This window comes from Acinonyx jubatus, chromosome C1, assembly GCF_027475565.1.
Source record: "Acinonyx jubatus isolate Ajub_Pintada_27869175 chromosome C1, VMU_Ajub_asm_v1.0, whole genome shotgun sequence".
Lineage (NCBI taxonomy): Eukaryota > Metazoa > Chordata > Mammalia > Carnivora > Felidae > Acinonyx > Acinonyx jubatus.
The window spans coordinates 54,841,567-54,866,525 of record NC_069381.1 but is presented as its reverse complement, the minus strand read 5'-3'; the positions used below and the strand labels follow the sequence as shown (position 1 = coordinate 54,866,525).

At 37.0% G+C, this 24,959-nt stretch overlaps 1 protein-coding gene and 1 pseudogene across 1 annotated transcript in view; one reads left to right on the top strand and one right to left on the bottom strand.

Annotated features, from left to right (window-relative positions):
* Positions 1 to 24,959, bottom strand: part of IL23R (interleukin 23 receptor) — a 58,451-nt gene that overhangs the window by 9,622 nt on the left and 23,870 nt on the right. The window contains exons 6-10 of the mRNA XM_015083378.3: positions 23,197 to 23,342; positions 17,248 to 17,404; positions 3,985 to 4,074; positions 1,218 to 1,323; positions 194 to 284 (exon numbers count right to left, since the gene is read on the bottom strand). Of these exons, the coding sequence (XP_014938864.1) occupies positions 194 to 284; positions 1,218 to 1,323; positions 3,985 to 4,074; positions 17,248 to 17,404; positions 23,197 to 23,342 (590 nt within the window). The remainder of the gene's footprint in view (positions 1 to 193; positions 285 to 1,217; positions 1,324 to 3,984; positions 4,075 to 17,247; positions 17,405 to 23,196; positions 23,343 to 24,959) is intronic.
* Positions 19,003 to 23,801, top strand: LOC128313884 (60S ribosomal protein L36a-like; annotated as a pseudogene).

Sequence of the window (24,959 nt, the reverse complement as noted above, 5' to 3'; positions counted from 1 at the left end):
TCCTTCCCTTAACTTTATTCCCTTATCTCTCTTAAGTGTAATTTGAAATATGTATAATTCTGTTTTGACATGTGTTTATACAATTATGCTAAAATGTACACACATTTATTTGAACAGAAATTCTACTCTAATTGTTGGATTACTCTTTTGGTCTTAGCCGCCACTTAGTTTTTATTTGATGGTGTTTGGTTACCTGTAGCATTTTTATGATACTACTGTTTTCTATATTAGGAATATCTTCATGAAGCCACTTTGGTATTAGCAATAAGATTCTTCTTTTAATTCTAGGAAACAAATATCACACATTAGAAGAAGCATTTTACTTTAGGATTGATTCAGGCAATCACATAGGAGATGAGGAAATCAACTGGAATGGGAGGGGAATGCATAATAAAGATTAAACTTCCTGATGCAGATTTCCATCTCTTACTTTAGAAAGTTAAGTGGGAAGTTGCTTCAATGTCTTTTCAGATTTTCCTCCTCTCTCTGTTGCTCTGCTTTTCTCTAATGAGGCAGAACATTTTGAAACACTCACACTAGATTCAAGGTAAGTGGGAGAGCCACCCTGAAGTAAAACGGTATGCACGTTAAATATGGCAAAGCAGGGGTGCCTAGGTGGCTCAGCCAGTTGAGTGTCTGACTCTTGGTTAAGTCTCAGGTCATGGTCTCACGGTGTCTGGGATTGAACCCTGTGTTGGGCTCTGCACTGGCAGTGCAGGGCCTGCTGGGGACTCTCTCTCTCTCCCTCTCTCTCTTCTCCTCCCCCACTCATGCTTTCCCTCTCTCTCTCCCTCTCTCTCTTTCTCTCAAAATAAACATTTGAAAAAAAAAAAAGGAAGAAAGAAAAAAAGAATCCAGGCACTGTAGATAAACTTGAGGGCACTGTGAGCAGGCTGTGTAGTGAAGGAGAAAACATGACTTGTGATATCAGCCGGTTCTGGGCTCCTGGGTTAGTGCTCAGTGACCTTGGGCTGACCACGTAACCTCTGGAAGCCTAAAGGAAATGATCTGTAAAATAGACCTTCGGGTTTCCAGCAGGGTCATTGTGAGGATTAAATCAATGACATGTGTAAAGAGTTTGGCATGGGTCGGTAATCATTAAACACTGCTCATTTTATTTTTGTCTTTCTCTGATTAAAAATGTTGATGGGTTTTCCTAGTAAATAATTGACTAGGTTTGGTATAAATTAGAAAACAGAAATTCTACGAAAACATACCCAGTTCGGAGAGATCTGTTAAATATCCCAATCAAAGAAAGAATCGATAACATGACAGCAAAGAAGATCATTCCCAATAAAAATCCAATGTCTTGTTGCCTGTTGTCTGAAAGGAGAGAAAAATAATTTTAGCTAAGCATTAGTGTCCATGGGATGTCTGAATCATTGTTCTCTCTGTGCCAAGCAAAAGTCATTGATCTCAAAGGAAAAAAAGGAAGGGGAGAACAAAATTAACCTTTCCCTTAGGCTGTGTGTACAGTGACAGCCCTTCCAAACTGCACAATATCTTTTATTTGAGAAAATTGGGCTGCATGTATCTGGTACCAATGGGTTTCTAGAAGTGCATCTCTGGCAATTGTGGTCAGCATTAGATATTTTTCTGAGCTTGTGCATGCATATTTTATATAAAAGGGTTTAATGATGAATCTCATTTGTTTTGTCTGACACAAGTAAGAATTCCCAGTTGCTGGTAACAGAGTCTAAAGGTAGCCACAATCACAGCTGAGGTTTTTTGGGTTTTCTTTTTAAAATTTTGAGCAAGAAAGAAGTTAATGTGCAACTTGTCACCATTCTTCAAAATTTATTGTTCATGAGTTATTTTCTGCTGAGAAACAGAAACAACCTAAAACAATATATAAGAAATGCAAATTGATATATATCTTGCACTCATATTTTATTTTAAAAGCAATGCTTTCCTTACATTTTGAAGCTTAATCACCCAAAATCCTTAAATAATTAATATGATATATTCAACACATGTTACCTACTAGGCTCATCACATTTTCTCCCTAGTACATGAAAAAAAAATCCTATTTTCAATTTTCAAATACAGACTATAATTGAGACTTGTCTGCCACAGTGGAGTTTGTTCTGAGTGATGATGGGTTTTTGGCCTCCTTTCCACTCTCCTTCCCCATTTCCTCACTCCATTTGGCAAATATTTATCAGATACTTACCATGTGGCAGACACTTCACTGGCCCTGCCCTCGTTATTTTCCAGCTGCACCTGCCATACGCTTAGGGGTCTCCAGGCTATCTGGCCCCTGTCCTTAAACCAACTGGTGTTCAGGGGTTGGGCCAGTGTAGTTTAGCTTGCTCCAGAGCTAGGGGGATATGGTATTAATGTTTTCCTAGGACTAGAATTCTATTGCTGAAGATTTCACACAACTAATGGGAGGTAGTGGGTGCCACATACCCTTGGGGGTTAGTGCCTGGGAAAGACTAGAGAATCCCCTAATAACATGGGGCCAGGCAGCCAGGCATAGGGGTCTAAGGATAGAGCAGAGTGATCAAGAGACAACTGGAGATACCTGGGTTCAAATTGGACTCTGCCCTTACCAGCCCTGTAACCTCAGGGCATAATTATGAGCCTGCTGAAACTCAAATTTCTTCTTCTGGAAAATAGAGACTATAACACCTATCTTAATAGGGCCGCCATGAGCTCCTGACCTCCCCAGTTCCCACAGAACTATCAAGGGGCAGGCCTGGGGAGGCATCTGTAATTAAGGATATGTACTGAGCCAAAACACTTGGCTCATTGATTTGCATGTTTAAATTCAGAGTGGCCTCACCTTGCTTCATGTTTCTTTATAAGACTTAACTGCCACCTGACTCTTTTCTTGTTGTTGTTTTCCTCTTTGTTTTTCTCCTCAACTGTCTAAAATGGAAGCTCCATGAAGACAGGGGCTTTGTTCATTTTTTTTCACTGCTGATTTCCCATCCAGTACAGTGCCTGGCACACAGTAGTTACTTAATGAATATTTGTGAAACAAATGAATGGAAGTCCAAAGACTGTCAATGTAACCTGCAAAAATTCTGGTACTATACCTGCCAGATTTCTTTTTTTTTTAATTTTTAAAAAATATTTATTCATTTGTTGAGAGACAGAGTGAGCAGGGGAGGGGCAGAGAGGGAGGGAGACACAGAGTCCAAAACAGGCTCCAGGCTCTGAGCTGTCAGCACAGAGTCCGACACAGGGCTCAAACTCACCAACCGTGAGATCATGACCTGAGCCAAAGTCAGAGGCTTAACTGACTGAGCCACCCAGGTGCCCTTATTCCTGCCAGATTTCTATGCAGGGAGATAAGTGGTCTACCAGTGGTCAGTGGTGAAATAGTTATGCCTAAAGTTTTTTAATTTGAAATTTCTATTTAGAGTTGTATTTGTCCATTACACATACCTGATGGCATAATTTTTTAATGCCTAAAACATTTAGGTAAGCTCATCAATGGAAAATATTGAATCACACTAACAAAACAGGAGCTAGTTTGTACAAAAGAAAGAGTACAGGCTTCAGGATTTGAAAAACAGGATTTGAATTTTGATCTGTCACTTATTGTGAACCTGGACAAGTTCCTCAGCCTCTCTGAGCTCCAGTTTTCCCATCTATAAAATAGATACATAACACTTATACCTTACATGGTTGTTTTGAAAACTGAACAAATGTATACAACCAACTACCACATGGTAGACACTCAAATTACGTTGTTGTTGTTGTTGTTGTTGTTTTTTAGGAGTTTTGGGGTCTTGAGCCCCAGCACCTATTGAAATGAAAAGTATCCAACCCATAGCCGAAGCTGGCAAAGTCCACCTAAACCGTTGCTTAAATTCAGTTTTACGTGGATCTTTATTGATAATTTCCATACAGAAAGCTCATGTGATGTCTTATTCTCAAGAAATTTATGCCTGGCACATGATTTTTCAGTTGAAGGGTTCAAATGAATGATTGGTAAAGACTACTCAAAAAACCTAAGTAGTATTTTCTTACCAGCGGTAACATGTCCTTTAAAGATGGAAGCAATTAGAAGCCCAGAATTCTGAGTATCATGTTGGAATGATTTCAGTGTGACCTGGGGGACTTAAACAAAAAGAAAACAGAGTGAACTTCTTACATTTGCATTCAGGTTATTCAGTTTCTGAATTACCCATTTTCACTTGTTTGGAGATGATTAAAGTAAACTTTAATAGGCTTGTAAGTGGAATAAAAACAAAGGCTTTTCAGTATGTGTGTCTTTTTCCCTCCTTTTAATTTAATTGGTCAAATCCTAAACACTGAAAGGACAATGAAAACTAACTTGAGTTTATAAAACCTCAAGGTATATCCTCTAATTTCATGAGGCTTCTAGGCAAAAAATACCAAGGAGCTTTATTTAATTCACTGACAAAAACAAAAAACAAAAAACACAATAACTGGTCTCTCCTTGATTCCTTCCAAAGATGATGCAATAAATTTTAAGTTTCCTTAAGAGCCTCCAAGATGTGTCATTTTTGCCTTTGCACAATCTTTGAGATGCTGTTGGTGAACACTATCTTGGCTCCATATAAGAAGCTCATTTTTGATTAGCAGACACTTTGAGGTTATAACACAGGGGTGGAATGCTATTAATGACTTCCCTCTGCTCCTTTCCCACTGGCAAAGATCCTGGCCAGCTCTGTCTAGTCATAAAGACTGTCAGGTCACGGCTAATGAGAGCTTCTGACCAGGGTGTGGTGAACAGCCTTGGCAGCTAACCTGCTTTCAGTCTGGACTCAAAGGAGTCCTGGAGCTTTCTTACCCGGCTCCTTTCTCCTGACAATTAAAAGCTGCCAGAGGTGACTTCAAGGACACTATTCTGCTAACTGACAGAAGACATTCCTGAAAATGGTTCTAAGCCCTGGATTCCCAAGGGTGCCTCAAGCCCTATGTATTCAATTATTCTGATTTCAGTGTTCAAATTCTTCCTTTTGAGAAATTACTTGTGGGGCCTGGGAGAAATCACAACTTGAGGCAGGCTTAACTGCTACCGTGATATCACAGGCTTGTATAACAAGCTATGTGGCCCAGATAACTCTCTTTGAGAAAAAATATCATGGAGTTTCAATAAAAAGGTTCCTATGGTCTTTGGAAATTTTTGAAAAAGGTCAATCTGGGTGCAGGTACAGGCTCAGTAGTTTTCTAAGAACAATGGGTAGTGAATTCTAGAAGGTGAAAACATCAGAAGAGCCAAAAGTACTTTTCTGTGTTTTTATTCTGTCTTCTCTATAGCAAGAGGAAAATGTTGCAACGGTGAATTGTAACAAATCAGAGATTCTTTCTGGTTTCTCAGTGCTTCACTAAGTCTCTTTTGTTCCCAAGTATGTGGTTCCATCAGACTCCGAGGGAGAAAGGTTATGCCCCAGTGGTCACCAGCCAGGTTTATTTATCGAAATTAGTATTTTGTAGGCTATGTTCATTCCCAGGGAGCCCAGGCAGGACTCTGCATCTACATTATTTTGAAATTTTAAGACTAAAAATATTACTTTAAAATGTAACACAATTTTCAATTTGGCAAGATCACGGGTTTGTAGCATATGTTGCTAGATTATTTTTGTTTTCACTTACATTATTTTAAAAGTAGCATTTTTATTTAAAAGTAATATGTGGTGCTGTTGGCTTTTAATGCAGGTTAATTTAATTCTGCTGTATAAACTACAGGTAGTTATTTAGCAATGAAACTTCAGTTATTAATTTGTACCACATAAAAATAACGTTTATATCTAACTAGGGCTTTATTAGCCCTAATAGAATAAACACAATCATCCTTTAGGGCCTTTTTGTTATCAGAGTTGCAAATCAACCAGATGCACTCATTTAAATTAGATTAAAGTTATTTAAAATGACATTTAAAATAATTATCAGAGGGTAATTTCACAAGGAATCAAATATCTGAAGTGAGACGATTTATAAATAAGATTGTCAGAGAAGAAATCAAGCCAATGACAAAATGTTTAAGCACAGGACTGAAATGAAGCCATCCATACTAGACTATATTCTTCATGGTATACTGACACCAAGTGGCTGGGTCATTTCTTTTTAAATTGTACTTAATATTAATCAGTATGAGAGCAGTAACCTTAATAGAGAAAAAAAAATTAAGAGGAAGAATAAAAGAGAGAGAAAAATAACCATCCCTAATCCTATCCCCTTGATCCTTTGCCAGTAGTATTTCAAGTATTTCAAATAATTTCCAGGCATTTAACACAGAAAAGTGTTCACAAACACAGAATGATGTACACACACACAGAACCTTTATAACTGAAAAACATTGTTTCTATCAGCTCTAATCATCAGCGTATTACCAAATGTGCTAGAAAAATCTCATGATATTTTCATTATTAATTTAATATCTGTGGTGCTAGGTCCATAATGAGACAATTCTGTCTCTGCTTGTTTTTCTCACCACACATACCTGGGTATACTCAGAAACTCACTTTATCTCTAATTTGGTAAGAGTTTTTATATAGCTTATACACACTGGTATTGGACTTTAGAATTAGTCTTGCTGAAGACAGTGTGTTTAAATGAAAATTAGAGGGAGTTTAGAGTAGTTTTAAGCAAAAAAATGTAGTTTCCTATTCTTGGAAAAGAACTTGAAGCACATAACTACATTCTGTGGCCCATCGGATGCTAGACTATTTGCATCAAATCTCAAAAGTTCTTGGTTTTAGTAATAATGTATTTTATCTGTTTCTGAGGGATGATACGAAATCTGACTCCTCAGTCTTTTCCCTCTATGTCTGCCTAGTGTGTTTTATTATTCTTTTAAAGTGATCACTCATTGAGTACTGATTATGCTCAAGGTAATGTACTAGACTTTACATGTTTTCTGTCATTTAATCCTTACAACAACCAAATCAGTTAGAAAATACTGTTGTCCTCGTTTCATGGATGAGGACACAGAGGTGTAGTAAAAAGGATAGATGACTTGCCCAAAGTCACCTAGGTAGAGGTCAAAGAGTGAAAATTCCCATCCAGTCCTGACATGTGGTCTGTGCTGGTCACTGGCTCCGTTAATTAAGAACCTCACTTCTGCAGCAGGATGGCTCTGGGTGGGGCAGGTGAGTTGGTCCTGCAAACAGCTGCTCCTATGCTGAGACCTAGCCGCTGCTCTTCCAGGGGCTGGCCACAGTGTATGAGAACTCCCTGGCCTTGTAGGACTCCATCCCATACCACAATGGGCTGTGGTTGGGCTGACCCACTTAGCACTGACCCTAGAATCTTCCATCCTATGGTAACTTCCATCTGAAAGCCAGCTATTTTCTTTGATTATACAAGCAAGGCATGCTAATTGTAGGGTGCTTGAAAAGTATAAAAGAGTATGGAGAAGAAAGTGCAATTTTATACTTGTTCACAAACTAGAAGCAATCACTTTTTTAATGTATTTGTTAACAGTCTTTTGTGTATATCTGTACCCTAGTGGAGATCATTCTCTTTATGATCTAAATATCGTGTCTTGTTTTTTCTTTTCTTTCAATATTGTGTCCTGAACATTTCCTCATTTTATTAAAAACTGTTCAAAACTGTCATAGCAATTTAATATTTCATCATGTTTGTACGGTATTCAATCGTCCCCCTATTGAGAAACTGTATAGCTTGGTGGTTTCAAACACCATCTTTGGATTCAGACAAAACTCAATTCAAATCCTGGCTCCGGGAGTTGCATGGCTCTGGGTAAGTTGCTGAACCCCTCTCTGACCAGTTTCTTCATTTGTAAAACTGGATAATAACATAGTACTTCACCCCTGAGGTCTAATGGGATAGTTCATATCAAGTACTTGGTACTATGCTTTACACTAATTAAAACCTTACTTAATAAGCATTAGCTATTGCTATTATTGGGCTTTGAGATTGTTTCAAAATTCTTACTATTATAATTAGTTTTTGGATAAATATCATTATACATAAATCTTTTTTCCATATCTCTGCTTATTTACTAAGTCTAGATTTCTATTAGTGGAATTACTAATAGATTAATAGTAATCGATGAATAAGTATGGACATTTATAAGTCTTCTTTATTTACTTTTGCCTTTGCCAATCATGGTGTCAAAGCCACACTACCCAACGCCTACATCTTAAAGGTTTTGACCAGAGCTGACACAGGGACGTTTATAGACTTTTTTTTTTTTTCAGTAGGCTCTAGATACAAGAGGAGACCTATTAAAAGAGACCAAGGGTATGTTTTTCAAATGGTTTTTCTTAACATAAACATCTCCTTTTGTGTTCTCTCTTTCTAATCTCCTTCTTCTAACAATCTTAGATGTTCCATGGTGTTTATGTGCTGTCTTCCCAGGCCAGTTTAGTTCTAGGGTTGGAATTCAACATTATTGGGCTAAAGGTAAAGAGTTGACACTATTCCCAGTCAGTCATCAAAGCAGAAGATGATGGCCAGACCTATTGAATAGGCACCAGAAGCCCAGGGCAGGGAAAGTGATATGTCAGAACAAACTCGTTACCACATCTGGAAAAACAAGTCAAATGATGAATCATTTTATGAGTTACAATGTCATCCTTGTGTAGTAAGAATAGGAAGGTGTGCCTAGACGTATCCACAGGATTATCTTCATGCTTATATTCCTAAACTCTAAGTACTTGGTATGTAGAGGGAGGAGAAAGTGAGAAATATATGTATGGTGATCATATGGTTAAAGAAAAAGATGAAGAAGAGGAAAAAGTGAAAAGCAGCAGCCAACTCAGGGAATTTCCCTAAGTCACATAGAATACACAGAGCCGTGGATCTGATGTCAAAGTGTAACAAAACCTTATATGCAGGAATGGGCAGCTTCTGAGTCTTACTCAGTAGTTTAAGATTTTTCAAAAGTACCACTTTGCTCCCAAGCATAGCATGTGCCTATTTCTGAGTCTAAATAGTCTAGTAGACATTTACCACTTTTTATTTGCTCAGCACCAGGACATATTTCCTTGTGGGCATCCTAGAACAGGTAAGAAGCAGGAAAGGCTTCCCACTGTGGAAGTCTCAATGGAACAAAGATTCCCTCTCCCCATTGCCAGCAAGTAGCTATAAGCAGATGACCTAAACCTACCTGAACAGATGCTTACCTCTCTCCACTGGCACACTACTGAGTTCCAGGAAATTATTTATAGCAGCAGCTATATGCAAGGTCTGGTAACAGTAGCACCACGGGGAGTCCAGGCAGGGCAAAAGACAGGCAGTGTTAGTGACCACAGTGCCAGCTATGGGGTCCTCACCAGAGTCTTCCGGACTACAATTTTGGCTGTGGTTCTGGCTTCTGCTCTCCCTTGTATCCTACTTGTGACTGTTTGCCTACTGATTTCTAGCTATCTTTCTAATATTTCTGCTTGAGAGAATTTATTTGACTGCTTTTGCTGGCACCAAATCACAATGACTAGTAAAAATTGCAATAATAGGTGGTGGGGTAGCTAGGTGAGGAAATGTGGTAGGACAAATAGTGACCTCCCTACCCCCCAAAAGTGTGCATGTCCCAATCCCTGGAAACTTTGAATAGATTAATTTATATAGCAAAAGGGATTTGAGATGGGGAAATTATCCTAGATTATAGCGATGGGTACAATGAAATCACAGGAGTCCTTACAAGAAGGCAGTAGGGTCAGAGTCAAAGAGAAAGAGATTGGAAGATGCTATGCTTCTGGCTTTGAAGATGAAAGGTGGGGCCACAAGCCAACAAACGTAGGTGGCCTCTAAAGTCTGGAAAAGGCAATGAAACTAATTCTCTCCTAGAGCCTCCAGAAAGAACATAGCCTTGCTGATATCTTGACATTAGCCCCAGTGATACTGATTTTGGATTTTTCACCTCCAGAATTAAAAAATAATAAATGTGTATTGTTTTAAGCCACATAGTATTTGGCTAAAGTTTGTAATAACTTGTTTAAAGAGCAATAGGAAACTAATACTGAAGGTTATTACTTCCTCATAGAAAAGCATAATCTGTATTCTTTATTAGTGGATATTGTGAACCTCAGAGATTATAAAGCTCTTATACATTTTTTTTTATTCTACATAACTCTGGTTCTTTATTAGGGATAGGACATGAAGAAGATTAAATAAATCCATATTAAGAGTCTAAACTGATTAGTATTTCAGGGAACACTGTCTGTTTAAACCCGTTTAGTAACCATGAATGTACACATTTATAATCCATCTCAGTATGAATGAATCAGAAACCCCTAAATACAAATAATGGAATTTTTGAAAAGTACAATTCTGTGTAGTAGCTTCTAATCTGTGTTCTATTTAATATCACTTATATTTAGTTCCATTGATGTAACATTTGTTTTCTTTTTTTCTCTTGTAGTCCCTAAAAATTCTGAAAAGTTAACGAGAATTTTTAAGGAGTCATTGGTAATGGAACAACCAATGCTGTTTTGTGAGAACAAAACACAATGTGATTTAATATCTTGCTCATACTTGCCTTCCTCTGGAGAATTGTCAAAAAAAAAGAATATGATTTCTCTGGGAAACATTCCTACTTCAGGTAGCAATTCAAGCAAGTTAATTAATCGTTATGAAATGTGACTGCCCTTCCCTCAGGCCTCTGACTTGTCATTAAAGGGATTATAGAGCCTATGCCTTTCCTTCATTGCAAAGAGATTGGTTTGCAGCAGAGTGGAACAACACTCTGGCTTAGCAGTCATCTTTTCACCTTTTTGTATATCAGTAGTATGGAATTTAGGGAACTGACTTTCACATTTTTAGTGTTGGTTTTCTACACTCACAAATTATCTTTTCTCCTTTGGGGCTCCTTCTGTGCTGCTTAAAAACCCCAGGAATTTTTACAGTGACTTTGCAGGTTGGTGGTCTAGAAGCTTCAACTTCAGCAGCCCTCAGTGGTTCTCAGAGCCTCAGCTGAAGCCTCATATCCAGAGGCAGGGCAGGGGCTAGGCAGAGGCACAAGGATTCTACATCCTGTGCTTCTGGGGATCCTAGGCTGCCAAGGTGGGGCTAGGGTGCTAAGCAACTCATGAAGCGAAGCGGTGGTCAGGAAGAAGAAGCAGAGATGTCCAGATAGTACTGTAGATAATGTCCTGAAATTCTCATGTACCCACCCTTTTCTGACCCCCTCAAACCCCTATTACTAAGGCAATGGCTTGGGCAATTTGGTCTCCCCCTTCCTGTCCACATTTCCTGCCCACACCCTATGCCATTTTTCATGACACTTCTCCCTCTTAAAGGGTGTGTCTAACCTCTAGAGCAGTGGTTCTTACACTTTACTGCAGAAGTTTCACTTGGCTAGAGGCTCAGCAATTTGCATTTTAAACTAGTACCCAAGCATTTCTAATGCAGATGGTCCACAGACTCCACTCAAGAAGCACTGTTTTCCAGACACTTTACTGGACCAGGCAGGACCAGCTGGAAAAACACATTATGAACTGCCCTGTAGTGGTCCTGTCTTTAATAGAGACACCTTTTCACCTATACTTTGTCTTCATCTCAGACTGCCCCATCCTATTCTTTATTCTCTTGGTTCCTGGAGTCCTATAGTTACATTTTCATTACCATAACCCAAACCTGCTTCCACATCTTGTATTCAGGCCAATATACAATTAGCTGATAGCATCAGTGGGTCCCTCCTTTCTCATGTATTTGCATTTTCATAACAAACATTACATTAAAAGTGAACTTTTGCTGGCATCCTTTTATTATTAGCTAATGTGTAGAGGAGGGTTTGGTTAGGTGGCTGAGGGGAGGCTGACACAAGGCCCTCTTAGGTGTCTTAGGAAGGAAACTGGTAGAGTTACAGTGCTAGAAACTTACAGTATGTGTTCTGCCCTGGCTTTACTGTTCCCAGCTTTATAACATTTAACAAATCTGCTTAATCTCCCTGGGCCTCATTTCCTTCTTCTGTATGATTGGAATAATAATTTTATAGGGCTTTAGTGATAAGTAAAGGACAATTCATATGTAAAATCCTTACCACATACCCAACACATCCAATAAATGTTAGCTATTATTTATTTATATTATTTATATTTATATATATAACTTATGTATTATGTATAACATATTTTATAATATATAATATAAATTATACTATGTTATATATAATTTATATATTATATATTAGTATTTCATATTATTTGTATACATTATGTATACCAGGTAGAAAAATATGAGTTTCTAATCTAGAGAAACTTCTCCTGTGTGTTTGGTAAAGTCTAATATTATATTCTGAGGTTGATTTTTTTTTTTTTTTTACTATAAGACTTTTTTTCTATTAAAGTCCAAATACTCTAAGGAAGGAAAAGAGAATAAGTCTAATAAATAATTTAACTCTTACATTAAATGGGTTTGTTTGGGGTTTTTTTGGACTAGGTTTTTAAAGACCAAAGAAAGTGATACAGGAGGATGCTGGGGTCTGAAGGATAAGCCATATCCACTGCATGATCTGCAGTACTATCTAGGCATAATTTTGAAAACACATTGCTTTGAGATAAATCAATTCAGTGATATACACATGAGGAATTTAGAGAGTAAAACAGCAAATTTCTGCATGGAGGGATCATTATTGGCTGGGCTGTCTTTCTTCATAAATAAGTAAACCTTTAATTACTGGGAAAAATTGGCTGGCCAAAAAGCCTCATTATCAAACAAGTTGGTTAACTAAAGTATTATAGAAACTGTATCTTTTAATATTTTCGATTGTGAAGCAATTCAAACTTCAGTTGTGAGGTTTGATTCTTACAAGCAGATAAGATATTTATAGTGCTATGTAATTTATATTTTTATCATTGTTTTTATTGACTGTCTTTTCTAAAATTCAGAGATCTTTGTCTCCTTTCTTTACTGAGATTCTGCTAGTACATAGCAAGTGCCTGGTGCACGGTAGAGGCTAATTGAATATTTCATGAATCACTAAATGAATGTCCTTTCTTAGATATCATTTTAAAAAACAATTAATATTAAAGATTTATTAAAAAGCAATTTGGCAGTTTGCATCACACATCTTAAAATGTGCTTAAGCTTAGATCCAATAAAATCTAAATACATAAGGAGAGTTTATATAAAAAGCTATTCTAAGAAGTTTATTGACAATGGAAAAAATAAATAACCTAGAGAGTGTTGCAATAGGGAAATGATTAAATGTATTATAGTGCATCCATACATTGTGTGGCCATTAAATAGTTTCTTTTAACTCAACAAGGTAAACTAAGAAAATCACGATATGAAACAATATACCACAACACCACTTATTAAGAAAAATGACACGGAAGGACAGATATCGTATGATTTCACTTATATAGAATATAAAAAAGAAAACAAATAAACAAACAAACAAAGCCTCTTAAATACAAAGAACTGGTGGTTGCCAGAGGGGAGGTGGGTGGATGAAAGAGATAAAGCAATTAAGAGGTACAGACTTCCAGTTATAAAATAAGTCATGGAGATGAAAAGTATAGCATAGGGAATATAGTATATAATGTAATAACATTGTGTGATGACAGATGGTGACTATACTTATTGTGGTGAACACTGAATCCTGTACAGAATTATTGAATTAGTGCTGCACTCCTAAAATTAATATATCATTGTATGTTAATTATACTTCAGTAATAAAACATATGTGCATAAGAAAAAACTGGCGTTAAATTCATTAAAATATAAACAGCAGTTATTCCTAGGTTGTATATTGCAAGAAATTTGCATTGCTTTTGCAAACAAAAAAAAAAAAAAGAAATTTTCCAAAACATTTAATATTAGCACTTTCCTAACTCATATTCACTGTTTGTCATTTAATGTGTCTTGGAAGAAATTTGTACCAGAAGAAAAATTTATGGTTCCTCTGCTAACATATTAAATTGGATAGATGCAAGTTTTCAAGGATATTTAATTCTAAAAAGCAGTTTTGCCTTTTAAGTGCTCCCCCCCCTCTACTGCCCACTTAGGAAACCAAGACTTTACATTTATACTTATTGTAGGGTTGCTGTGGTTTCTATTTTCTTCCATCTGATGTTTAAGACCTTTGCCTTTAAAGGAGAACATTTGTGGTCCTATACTTGTAGAATACTTTAGTAAGCTGCTCCTCCACTTTGATATAACTGGTTAAAGGAAGAATCAATGAACTTCTGTTCTAGTTTAGGTGCTATCAGCCACTAGCAATGTGCTATTTAGAAAGTCATGCCTCAGTTTTCTCATTTGTAAAATGGTGCCAATAGACTACTAAATATGGCTGGTGTAAAGATCAAACAAGCTTATACATAGTAGTACTTTGCAAATGGTAAGTAAATGTTAGTTATCAGTTTGAATAATCTTGCTAGACATTTCTAAATTTCATTAAAAAAATTGAGCTATCAACTAAATTCTGACTATTATAAGATGCCACCTAAAGTACTAAGAACTTTTAACAATATAAACGTAAGAAAGAAAATATTAAATTAATAACCAACTTTTTAAAAAGAACGGATACTCAAATTATCCCCTTGCATTGCAAATTATTCCCTTGGTAATGCATTTCTAAGATTTGGGCATTAGGGGGCGCCAAAAGAACTGTTTAGCTAGTCTGCCATTTGTCTCCCTCTGCTTATTTGGCAGCAATCAACATTTATAATGTCTGCCAAAGTGCTTTGAAAACATAAAACTCAGTTCCAACTCCTCTATTATAACAAAGATGGTATTAACAATCCTGTGATTATAATTAAGTGCTCTGAAAAGAAAAAATTCAGTCTGGGTATAAGCTACCTACAATAGGGAGACACATCTTGAGGTTAATGGTGGTCATTATGGAGTATTAAGATAATTGTAATAGATTCACTTTGCTTACTATTGAAGCCTATTTGGCCAAGATTTTATTGAATGACATGTAATGGATAGAAAATTAAACTAATAATATTAAGAGCAGGAATATATCTAAAGATAAACAATAGGTCAGCTAGATCATGCTGAGAATTAAATAATCCCATGTTTAAGTATTTTAACTTTATGATTGCTTTGCATACAGTAGGTAATCAATATTTATTGATGTGATTTGATTTGTGTCTCTCTTAAAATATATTTCATCAGAGTGGCCTAAAGAGTTTAATGTAACTCTTTTTTTTTTTTTTTTTAAGTGTAGTTACCTTTTTTTTTTCTTCTAAATGTTTATTTATTTTGGAGACAGAGCAAGAGACAGAGTGCAAGCTGGGGAGGGGCACACAGAGGGTGACAGAATCTAAAGCAGGCTCCAGGCTCCGAGCTGTCAGCACAGAGCAAGACCTGGGGCTGGAACCCACGAACCGTGAGATCATGACCTGAGCCCAAGTTGGACGCGTAACCGACTGAGCCACTCAGGTGCCCCAAGTGCAGTTGCCTTTTTAATTGGAAGTTTGTATCTCTTAATTTCCTTTACATATTTCACCGGCCCCTCTGGCAACCACCGATTTGCTTTTTGTATTTATGAGTATGTCTCTTTTTTTGTTGTTGATTTATTAGGTTCCACATATAGGTAAAATCATATGGTATTTCTTTTTCTCTGACTTACTTAATACTCCCTAAGTACATTCATGTTGTAGTGAATGGTAAGATTTTGTGCTTTTTTATAGCTAATATTCTATTTTTCCTGAATAGGCAGATCCAAAAGAATATAGTGAAAGCTGATGTCCAAGAGCTTTCTGCCAAAGTTTTCTTTTAGGACTTTAATGGTTTCCTGTCTTACATTTAGGTCTTTAATCCATTTTTTCTTTTCAAATTTTTATTTAAATTCTAGTTAGTTAAAATATAGTGTAATATTTGTTTCAAGAGTAGAATTTAGTGACTCATCACTTACATATAATACCTAATGCTCCTTATAACAATTGTCCTCCTTAATATCGATCACCCATTTAGCCTATCCCCCACCCACCTCCCTCTGTCCACCCTTGGTTTGTCCTCTATTGTTAAGAGTCTCTTATAGTTTTTTTCCTTGTCTCTCTATTTTTTCCCCTTCCCGTACGTTCATCTGTTTTGTTTCTTAAATTCCACATATGACTGAAATCATATAGTATTTGTCTTTCTCTGACTTATTTCACTTAGCATAATACACTCTAGCTCCATTCATTTTGTTGCAAATGGCAAGATTTCATTCTTTTTGATGGCTGAGTAATATCTCACTGTGTGTATATGTATGTGGTGTGTGTATTCACCAGATCTTTTTTTTTTAATTTACTTGTTTATTTTTTAATTTACATCCAAGTTAGTTAGCATATAGTGCTATAACAATTTCAGAAGTAGATTCCAGTGATTCATCCCCTACGTATAATACCCAGTGCTCATCCCAACAAGTGTCCTCCCTAATGCCCTTACCCATTTATCCCATCCCCCCTCCACAACCCCTCCAGCAACCCTCAGTTTGTTTTCTGTATTTAAGAGTCTCCTATGTTTTGTCTCCCTCCTTGTTTTTATATTATTTTTGCTTCCCTTCCCTTATGTTTATCTGTTTTGTATCTTAAATTCCTCATATGGGTAAAGTCATATGATATTTGTCTTTCTCTGATTGGCTGATTTTGCTTAGCATAATACCCTCTAGACCCATCCATGTTGTTGCACATGGAAGACTTCATTCTTTTTGATCACTGAGTAATACTCCATTGTATATATATAACACATCTTCTTTATCCATTTATCCCTCAATGGACATTTGGGCTCTTTCCATACTTGGGCTATTGTTGATAGTGCTGCTATAAACATGGGGGTGCATGTGTCCCTTCGAAACAGCACACCTGTATCCTTGGATAAATACCTAGTAGTGCAATTGCTGGGCCATAGGGTAGTTCTATTTTTAACTTTTTGAGGAACTTCCATACCGTTTTCCAAAGTGGTTGCACCAGTTTGCATTCCCACCAACAGCGTAAGAAGTTTGTTTTTGTTGTTGTTGCTGTTTGAGTTTAACATAATTATTAATAATGTGTTTCAAAAAATGATCTTAGATCATTATATGCCTCAGGATGTCCCAGGCTGCTTATAAGAAATGCTGACTCTTGAGCACCCCCCCACCCCTAGTACCTTAGACCTGTGAACACAGAGCCTCTGGGAGCAGGGACAGTGAACATGCATACTAGGTGGTTTTAATAGGCTTTTATGTCCAAGAATGTTTGAGAACCATTACCTAAATTACAGTCAGCCTTAACAAAATCAAAGCAAAATGACAATTTCAATGTCACCACCTGCCATACAATAGTTTTGTCAATTTGATACAAGTCAAGAAGAAAAAGTATAAATATATTTAAAAGAGACAGAGGTCAAAAGAAAAGCCTAAGAGATTAAATATATAAACACACTCACCTGTTTCAGTTGTTTTATGAGAAAAGGGTGAACTCCAGGACTGCCAGTACCTTTTACCTGTTTCTTGGCATCTCACTTGAAATATATACTTAGTGTTTGGTTCCAAGTAGAATTCTGACTGTTGCTCATATGTAAAATTGGTGTCAAATTCTTTAACCTAAAATGAATGAATAACAACAATGAAACAATACAGTGTGCTTTTAAAACAAATAATTATTCCATTTAGGCAGACATGTATGGAACACCTATTATGTTCCAGGCACGCTTCTAGGCCCTGGGAAAACAAAGAAGAAAAGGGCACTTTATATAAAACATGACCATAAATAATCAAAGACACAAGGTCTAAACTTACAAATCATTTTCTGGGGCACTATGACCTGCTATAAAACATAATGAAAAATGACCCCCCTAACAACCTGGTTCAGCTGGGAGAGAGAAACCAAGGCATTTACATACCTTCAGTATGTTCTGATAAGTGGATTGACTGGAAAAAGTGAAGCATGATTGAAAGGTAACCATAAAATGTGTCTAGAAATGCATTTAGGCAATAACTAGGAGGAAAGAGTTACCAAACACTCATGAAAGAGGAAGTTGAAAATGTCAAGGTTTAAAAAAGAAAGAAAGAAAGAAAGAGAGAAAGAAAGCGAGCAAGCTACCAACCTTCCTGAGAGATTCTTCTATGAAAACCCAATCTTAACATAAATCTTTAAAACCTTTAATGTACTGAAAATGTAAAATTCATGAAAATATCTGCTTGGGATCTGTCATGCTTCATATAAAGTATCATTCAGAGTTTCTATAAGCTGTGTCTCTACTCTTGGCCCTTGGAATTTACTGCTGTGTAAATATGATTGGCGGAACATTTGGGGGTCTCCTGGGATCCAGGAAAGATTTTACTTGTAGCAAAAGTTTGACTTTCAAATGCACTCTGCTTCTATTTGTTTCTCTTGGAAGGGAGTTGTTATTCTCTAGTATGTCTCTTGCCATTACGTTTATAGATAAGTCCCTGTAAAGTAGAGATATACACTAAAGCACAGCCAGAATTCTAAAATGGAAGAATTTTACAGAACTGTTAAGAGACTTGTTTCTGCCATGAGGCAGAGGCAAGCCGGGTGACTGCTTCGAGTCTTGTAAGCACAAGATGATGCCTCAAGATATTTTCATAGGCTAAAACAAACACTGAGAGAGGTAGACCTAATTGAGTGCCTATGTAGAGGGTTTGATCTCAAGTGCAAGAAATAGGACTTTATTTCTTATAGCAGTTCATTTCTATTTAGGGCCTCAATTCTGAAAGTGGGGGGCATGCAAACTTGACCTCTATCAGTGTAAGGTACCTCTTAGGGTTACATTAAATTTCTGGGAGCATTATTGGGTGGAGGGAAGGAGAGTCTCCAACCTATTCAGTTCTCTAATGCCCACTCCCTCCAACTCCCTACCTGGGACAAGGCCGTGGGTGAAGGGGCCCTTTTTGGTGACCGACCACTGTCTAAACTCTTTTGGTTCCTCTTCCTAACTCCCTCCTCCCTCCAACTTCCTTGTTTTGCTGCCCAGTTAATCTTTACCTAGTGTTTGGTGGGAGAGGGAGTGGGGTGATGATTGAGAAACTTAGTTCTGACTAATCACATGTTCTTCTAAGTCTTCTGCCTTATAGCGGCATTTACACTTTTTTTTTAGAAATTGTTTGTTTGTTTGTTTGTTTGTTTGTTTAGTGCATACGCTGGCACACATGAGTGCATGTGAGCAAGGGAGGGGCAGAGAGAAAGGAAGAGAGAATCCCAGGCAGGCTACACACTGTCAGTGCAGAGTTCGATACAGGGCTCGAACTCACAACTGTGAGATCATGACCTGAGCTGAAATCAAAAGAGTCCCACACTCAACCCACTGAGCCATCCAGGTGCCCCACATTTACACTTTTGAAATTCAAGGTCAAGGGTTTGACCCTTTGCTATCTGTCTACTATTCTATTAGCCTTCCCTGGAAAAGAATGAATGCTTGGCTTTAGGGGCTCCATGAGCTAAGAATGGTTTTTATATTTTTAAATGGTTATAAGAAAATCCAAAGAATATTTTGTTATGCATGGAAATTACATGAAATTCAAATTTCAGTGTCCAAAATTAAAGTTTTATCATGCCCATTCATTTGTATATTGTCTATGGCTGCTTTCACACTACAAATGCAAAGCTGAGTAGTTGGGTCAGAGATCTTATGGCCTGCAAAGCCTGAAATGTTTACTGTCTGGCTCTTGAATAAAAGTTTGCCACTTTCCATGCTGATAGTGCTCTTAAAAACATGGTGAATGTTTCTGACACCCACTGAATTTTTTGTAAGAAGCTTAGCAAGCACCAACCCCACAAAGTGGCACAGTACAAGAAGGGCAAGAATTCTCTGATGCCCAGGGGAAGCAGTGTTATGACAGGAAGTAAAGTGGCTATGCTCTGGTGGGCAGATAGAGCTGATTTTGGGGGAAAAGGCTAAAAACTACAAAGAAGGTTGTGCTGAGACTTGCATGTGTTGATCCCAACAGCAGATCTAAGACAATTCTGGCTATCAAGAGATGCAAGCATTTTGAACGAGGAGGGGATAATAAGAGAAAGGGACAAGTAATCCCGTCCTGTGTTTCACATTTTGTCTTATTATGAAGACAGTAAAATCTTGAGGTTATGTTAAAAAAATAACAATACCCTAGTCTAGCTTAATTAGAGAAATGAGTCACTATTAATCCATTTACTTGAACTTATAGCAAAGACCTCCCTGCCTTACTGTCATTATTGTTGGGCACCTACTAAAGGCAAACAATATTAATAGCTAATGTTTCAAAATGTTATCTACATGAATTACACATTGTAAAAATCAATGGAGGTACAAGAAATTATTATGGAACATCCTGCCTTCCAGGGGCTTGTAGTTAAAGGACAGGGAAATAGAGGTGTAAACAGGTAAATAGATATACAACATGGTAATGCTCCTGAGATAGAGTACACAGAAGTGGGCAAGGATTGCTGACGAAGGTTGTGAGCTCAATTTATAACACAAGTTTGAGGTGCCAAAGAGATAGTCCATGAAGATAACCAATAAATAGATAAATATTCTCCACATGGTGTTAGCCTTGTAGGATCACCTGAAGGATTGGCTAGTTCCCTTTGATAATTCATAGTCTAAATAACTTAGCTAAAATGGGATGAAAAGCAATCTCAGTTCTCTAATTTTGATTTTTCAGGGGGTCTTCTTTTGCTCTACCAAACTTGTTGCATGGTTTTCCTGGAAGTTAAGATGAAAAGTAGCAACAGCCAGCATTTACTGAACTTGAACTCTATTCCAGGATCTAGGCTAGCTTCTTACACTGATCATCCCCACAACCATATGAGGTAGGGGCTTGTCTTATTCCTACTTTAGGTATGGGAATAATGAGGCACAGAGAAGATAAGGAACTTGCCCAAGGTTGCATAACTAGAGAGTGGCAGAACCAGGCTTTGAATTCTAGAGCCTGTGCTCTTAGTCACATGGCTTTCCTGCATAGCTGCCTGCCACTTTGAAATAAAGAACCTTCTGGGGCACCTGGGTGGCTCAGTTGGTTGAGTGTCCGACTTCAGCTCAGGTCATGATCTCACAGTCCATGAGTTTGAGCCCCGCATTGGGCTCTGTGCTGACAGCTAAGACCCTGGAGCCTGCTTTGGATTCTGTGTCTCCCTCTCTCTCTGCCCCTCCCCTGCTCATGCTCTGTCTCTCTCTGTCTCAAAAATAAATAAAAACATTAAAAAAAATTTTTTTAAAGAAATAAAAGAACCTCCTTCAAGTAATATCTCCTGGAGGCAGAGGTGAGGTGGAAGATCAAATCTGTAGTCCTTTGTATCGCCTCCTCTTCTTGCCTCTGACTTCCTATCTCCCTACAGAGAGGCAAAGACACACTTTATGCATGATCCAGATAAATTGATGATGTAGCAAAAGTTGAGAATAAAAACCTTATTCTGGCTCTTTCTGACTGGACTTGGGTCATCTGGATAGAAATGGTAATTCATCTTTTTCTGTGTGAGTGGTTATATTCAGAGGGAGCATGATAGAAGGGATAGGATACAGGCTTTGGATAGAAAGCTGTTCTTTCATTTTTCAAATATTTTTTGGGTGCCCAAAGTGATTTAGAGTCTAAAAGAGTCCTAGCAGTGTAAGTTTGAAAAACCTGGCTTGACGTCTTTCGAGTTCTACATCCTTATTTCTATAACGGAGCAGATATTTACCTAACCCAAAGGATGGTTATGAAGGTTATATGAGGTAACAAATATTCTTTCAGCTCCTTCATTTCCGCCTGCTTCTGAGTTACCAAGTCTCACAATGGTAGAGTAGCACCAGCAGGGGGAGCAGAGAACAAGAATTTCAACCAGAAAACACTTGGTTTCTGAAAATCTATTCAGAGATATTGATGGTAGAATTACTTTCTATTTTCTAAACCTTCTTCTAGCCTATAATGTCTCCTAATTATGCCAAATAAAGGAGTTTTGTATTATCAGTATCATCCTATGACCAGGACACTAAACAAAGGGCACCAGGTGTCCTATTGGAATAAAATCCTATTGACTCAAAATCTAAGACTAATCTAAGGATTTCATTTGGGTTTTCAAATTTACCTAAATTCCACATTTGCAAAAGGATTGACTGTGGAGTTGTGTTTTGTTTGTATCCTGCTTGTCCCAGGCTTTAAGCATAGGGTTGCTATGTACACAAATGTCACAGTTATTTAGTCAACAAGTCCAGCAGGATCTTCACTTGGTAATTGACCAAACGATGCACAGATTCACATGTAAGTGTAATCTAAACAATTGTAAAGTTCAGATCACATTTCTGACTTAAATGAACAGGGGTAAATAAACAAGTTGGTGTCATGAATTTATTTTAGAGAACAGTCTTTAAATTATGTCATAAAATCAATATAGTTTTACCCTCATCTTCTTGACACTCTTTAAACACATTGCTCTACAGCAAAGCTGATGTTCAGGATAATGAAACAGTAGGAGGCTTTGGAGTCATGCTAATCACCAAATACATGTCATTTACTCCCTCACAGCAGATAAATTCATGCATGATACATAACTCTTAATTATGCAAAGCCAGAGACTCTATGCCTTAATTATTTTGACTAAATGAAGTTTGTTGTACTTGAAAATATGAAATAGCATTTCTTTTCAAATACACCAAAATTGGAAATTTTCCCTCAGTCATACTAGTGTTCTCCCATTGTTCAAATTACTGAGTTTTTATTATAATGTTCACAGGTGCTGTCATGTCATGTGATTTCATTAACGAACCTTGTACCTATGCCTCTCCTAAGTCAGTTGGTAACTTACCATTGGTATTTAAGGATGGTTAGTTTGTTTAGATATTCACTTTTTACCTTAGGCTCACATAAGACTGAGGCCTATTGTAGTAACAAATCTTCCATTTAGAGTTGCATTTTTTTTCATTCAAAAGGAGACACCCATAAATCTGAAGTTTTTCTTTTTCAACAGTTGTTACCCTAGATGCTTATTAAATTTCAGCATGGAAACCTTACATTTTATATTCATCATCACTGATGTAAATTTTACTCTAGGAGGCACTGAATTACAAGGAGCCAAACAGATGCATCTCTCTTAGTTGGACATTTGTCTATTTAGCAACTTATAAAGGTAAGAGGACATTTTCAGGAAACATCTCTCCATTCTGAAAGCATATGGTAACAAATATTAAAACTAGAGTGGTTTGAGGGGTGCCAGTGGGCAGAGCACATGACTCTTAATCTTGGGGCCATGAGTTCAAGCCCATATTGGGCATAGCGATTACTTTTAAAAAAACCAACAAACTATAGTGGTTTGAATATCAAACAGATAAAAACATGTAAAGTAGATCATCATAAGTCCATTGTGGGTTAGCTTTTCTTTCATTTACTTACATGCTAAAGCACAGTGAAAGTTAGCTTACCTTCCAAGTTTGGTTTGTTTTAGACTTGTATCTCATTTCACAGGAAACCTTTTCTATTGTTGTTTGACTATTCCAGTGAATCACGGTCTTGGGTACTGTCGTATTTATGTCCTCAGCCCTGGAAATGATGGATGCAGAAGGTATCACTAGAAAAAATAATAATAAATAAAAACCCAGCAGTTTAAAACTTGCCTAGGGAGAAATCATAACCTTTATATCCATATATAGACATGTTAAAACTCAAAGTACTAAAAAAACAATGTCATGATCTAATTAATAAGTAATGATATTTTTCTTTTTTAACCTATTATGTAAGAGAAAACTGCTGCTGTTAAGTGAAATTCTATTTAACCTGGTTTCCATTTCTTTTAAATGGGACTTTTGTAGTCCACCTTTCCTCCACCCCCTATTCCCTTATAATCCTGCACTAATGAAATTCCAAAGCCTGGCCTTATTAACAAAAAGAGTAAAAAAGAGATAAAGAAGGTATCTCTTTCTTCCTGCATCTATTTAGGGGAAAATGAAGTTTTGCATTCTAAATTTAGATCAGGGGAATCTGATTTGATAAGACATTAAATTGATACCTTTCACAATAATATTTTTATTATTTTGTTCTCTATTAAAATAAATCCATACATGAAACTATGATTTGAACAAAGCAAGTCTCACAAGACTCTAAGACTTTACCAATTATTGTCATGTTCTGTGATAATAACTTCCAAAAGGAAACTGACATTCTGATGGATTGTCTTACTAGTTGTTTTGTTGTACTAAGAGTAGTGGTGTAACTGGAATCTGTATTTCTAAACTGTATTAATTCTTATATGCTTGCTGTGTCTGAACAGAATAAAATCATTGGTACTTCTCATTTCTCCTATATGCACAACAGAAGAATGAAAACCTATGACTTTGTTAGACGAATTATTTAACAAAGAACTGAATAGCCTTGTATGTGTGTTTTTAAGGACCATTATTGTAGCTTAGTGCTCTCTATGATTAGTTTCCTTTTCATTTATCCTAGGCATATAAATTATTCTTTGGGAATATCACTGTTTTATTATTAATGACTTATTATCTAAAATTATATACCCAGATGTATGATTTATAGAGAAATATAAAAATTAAATATTTGATGTTTAGTAGGACAGTCTTATAATCCTTGGGCTAAAGCTAGCATAGGAAAGAAGTAGTAGCAAAAGGAGTCTAATTAAAGATTTTATCATCTGAATTTCACAGTTGATTTCCTTTTGCTAGTGTAAACTTCTTGTAATAAGTATCACTATTCACAGGTTCTGTAGTCAGGGAAATGATTCCCAGGGCTCTGAGACCACTTGGGACCATTTAAAGCACTCTCAGGCTAAATTACCCGCCCACTCTTATCTCCCATCTCTGAGTCTGGCCTGTCATTTGTTTAGTAGCACAAGCATTCGGAGACCCTTCTGCAGAAAGAAATACTCTGGGGAGGAAGAAAAAGTCTTTAGTCCTATGAGAAATGTACATAGAACAGCAAGTCAGATTTAAGATAGTCTTAGTGATGCGGGGGCATAAGGCAAGCTGAGGGCAAAGCACAAGCTAACAACAACCCTCCCCCTCCCTGCAAGGTGGGATATGTATGATATTCCTCAGGCACTCTTGGCTGCCTAAAAACAAAGGAAAGGACAGCAAACAAGTGGTTAAATTGGTAGTCTCCATCAGTTTACAAATATTTTAGTAAATTACAAAAAGGCAATCTTATCACTAGCCTAATCTCCAGGAACTCCCTA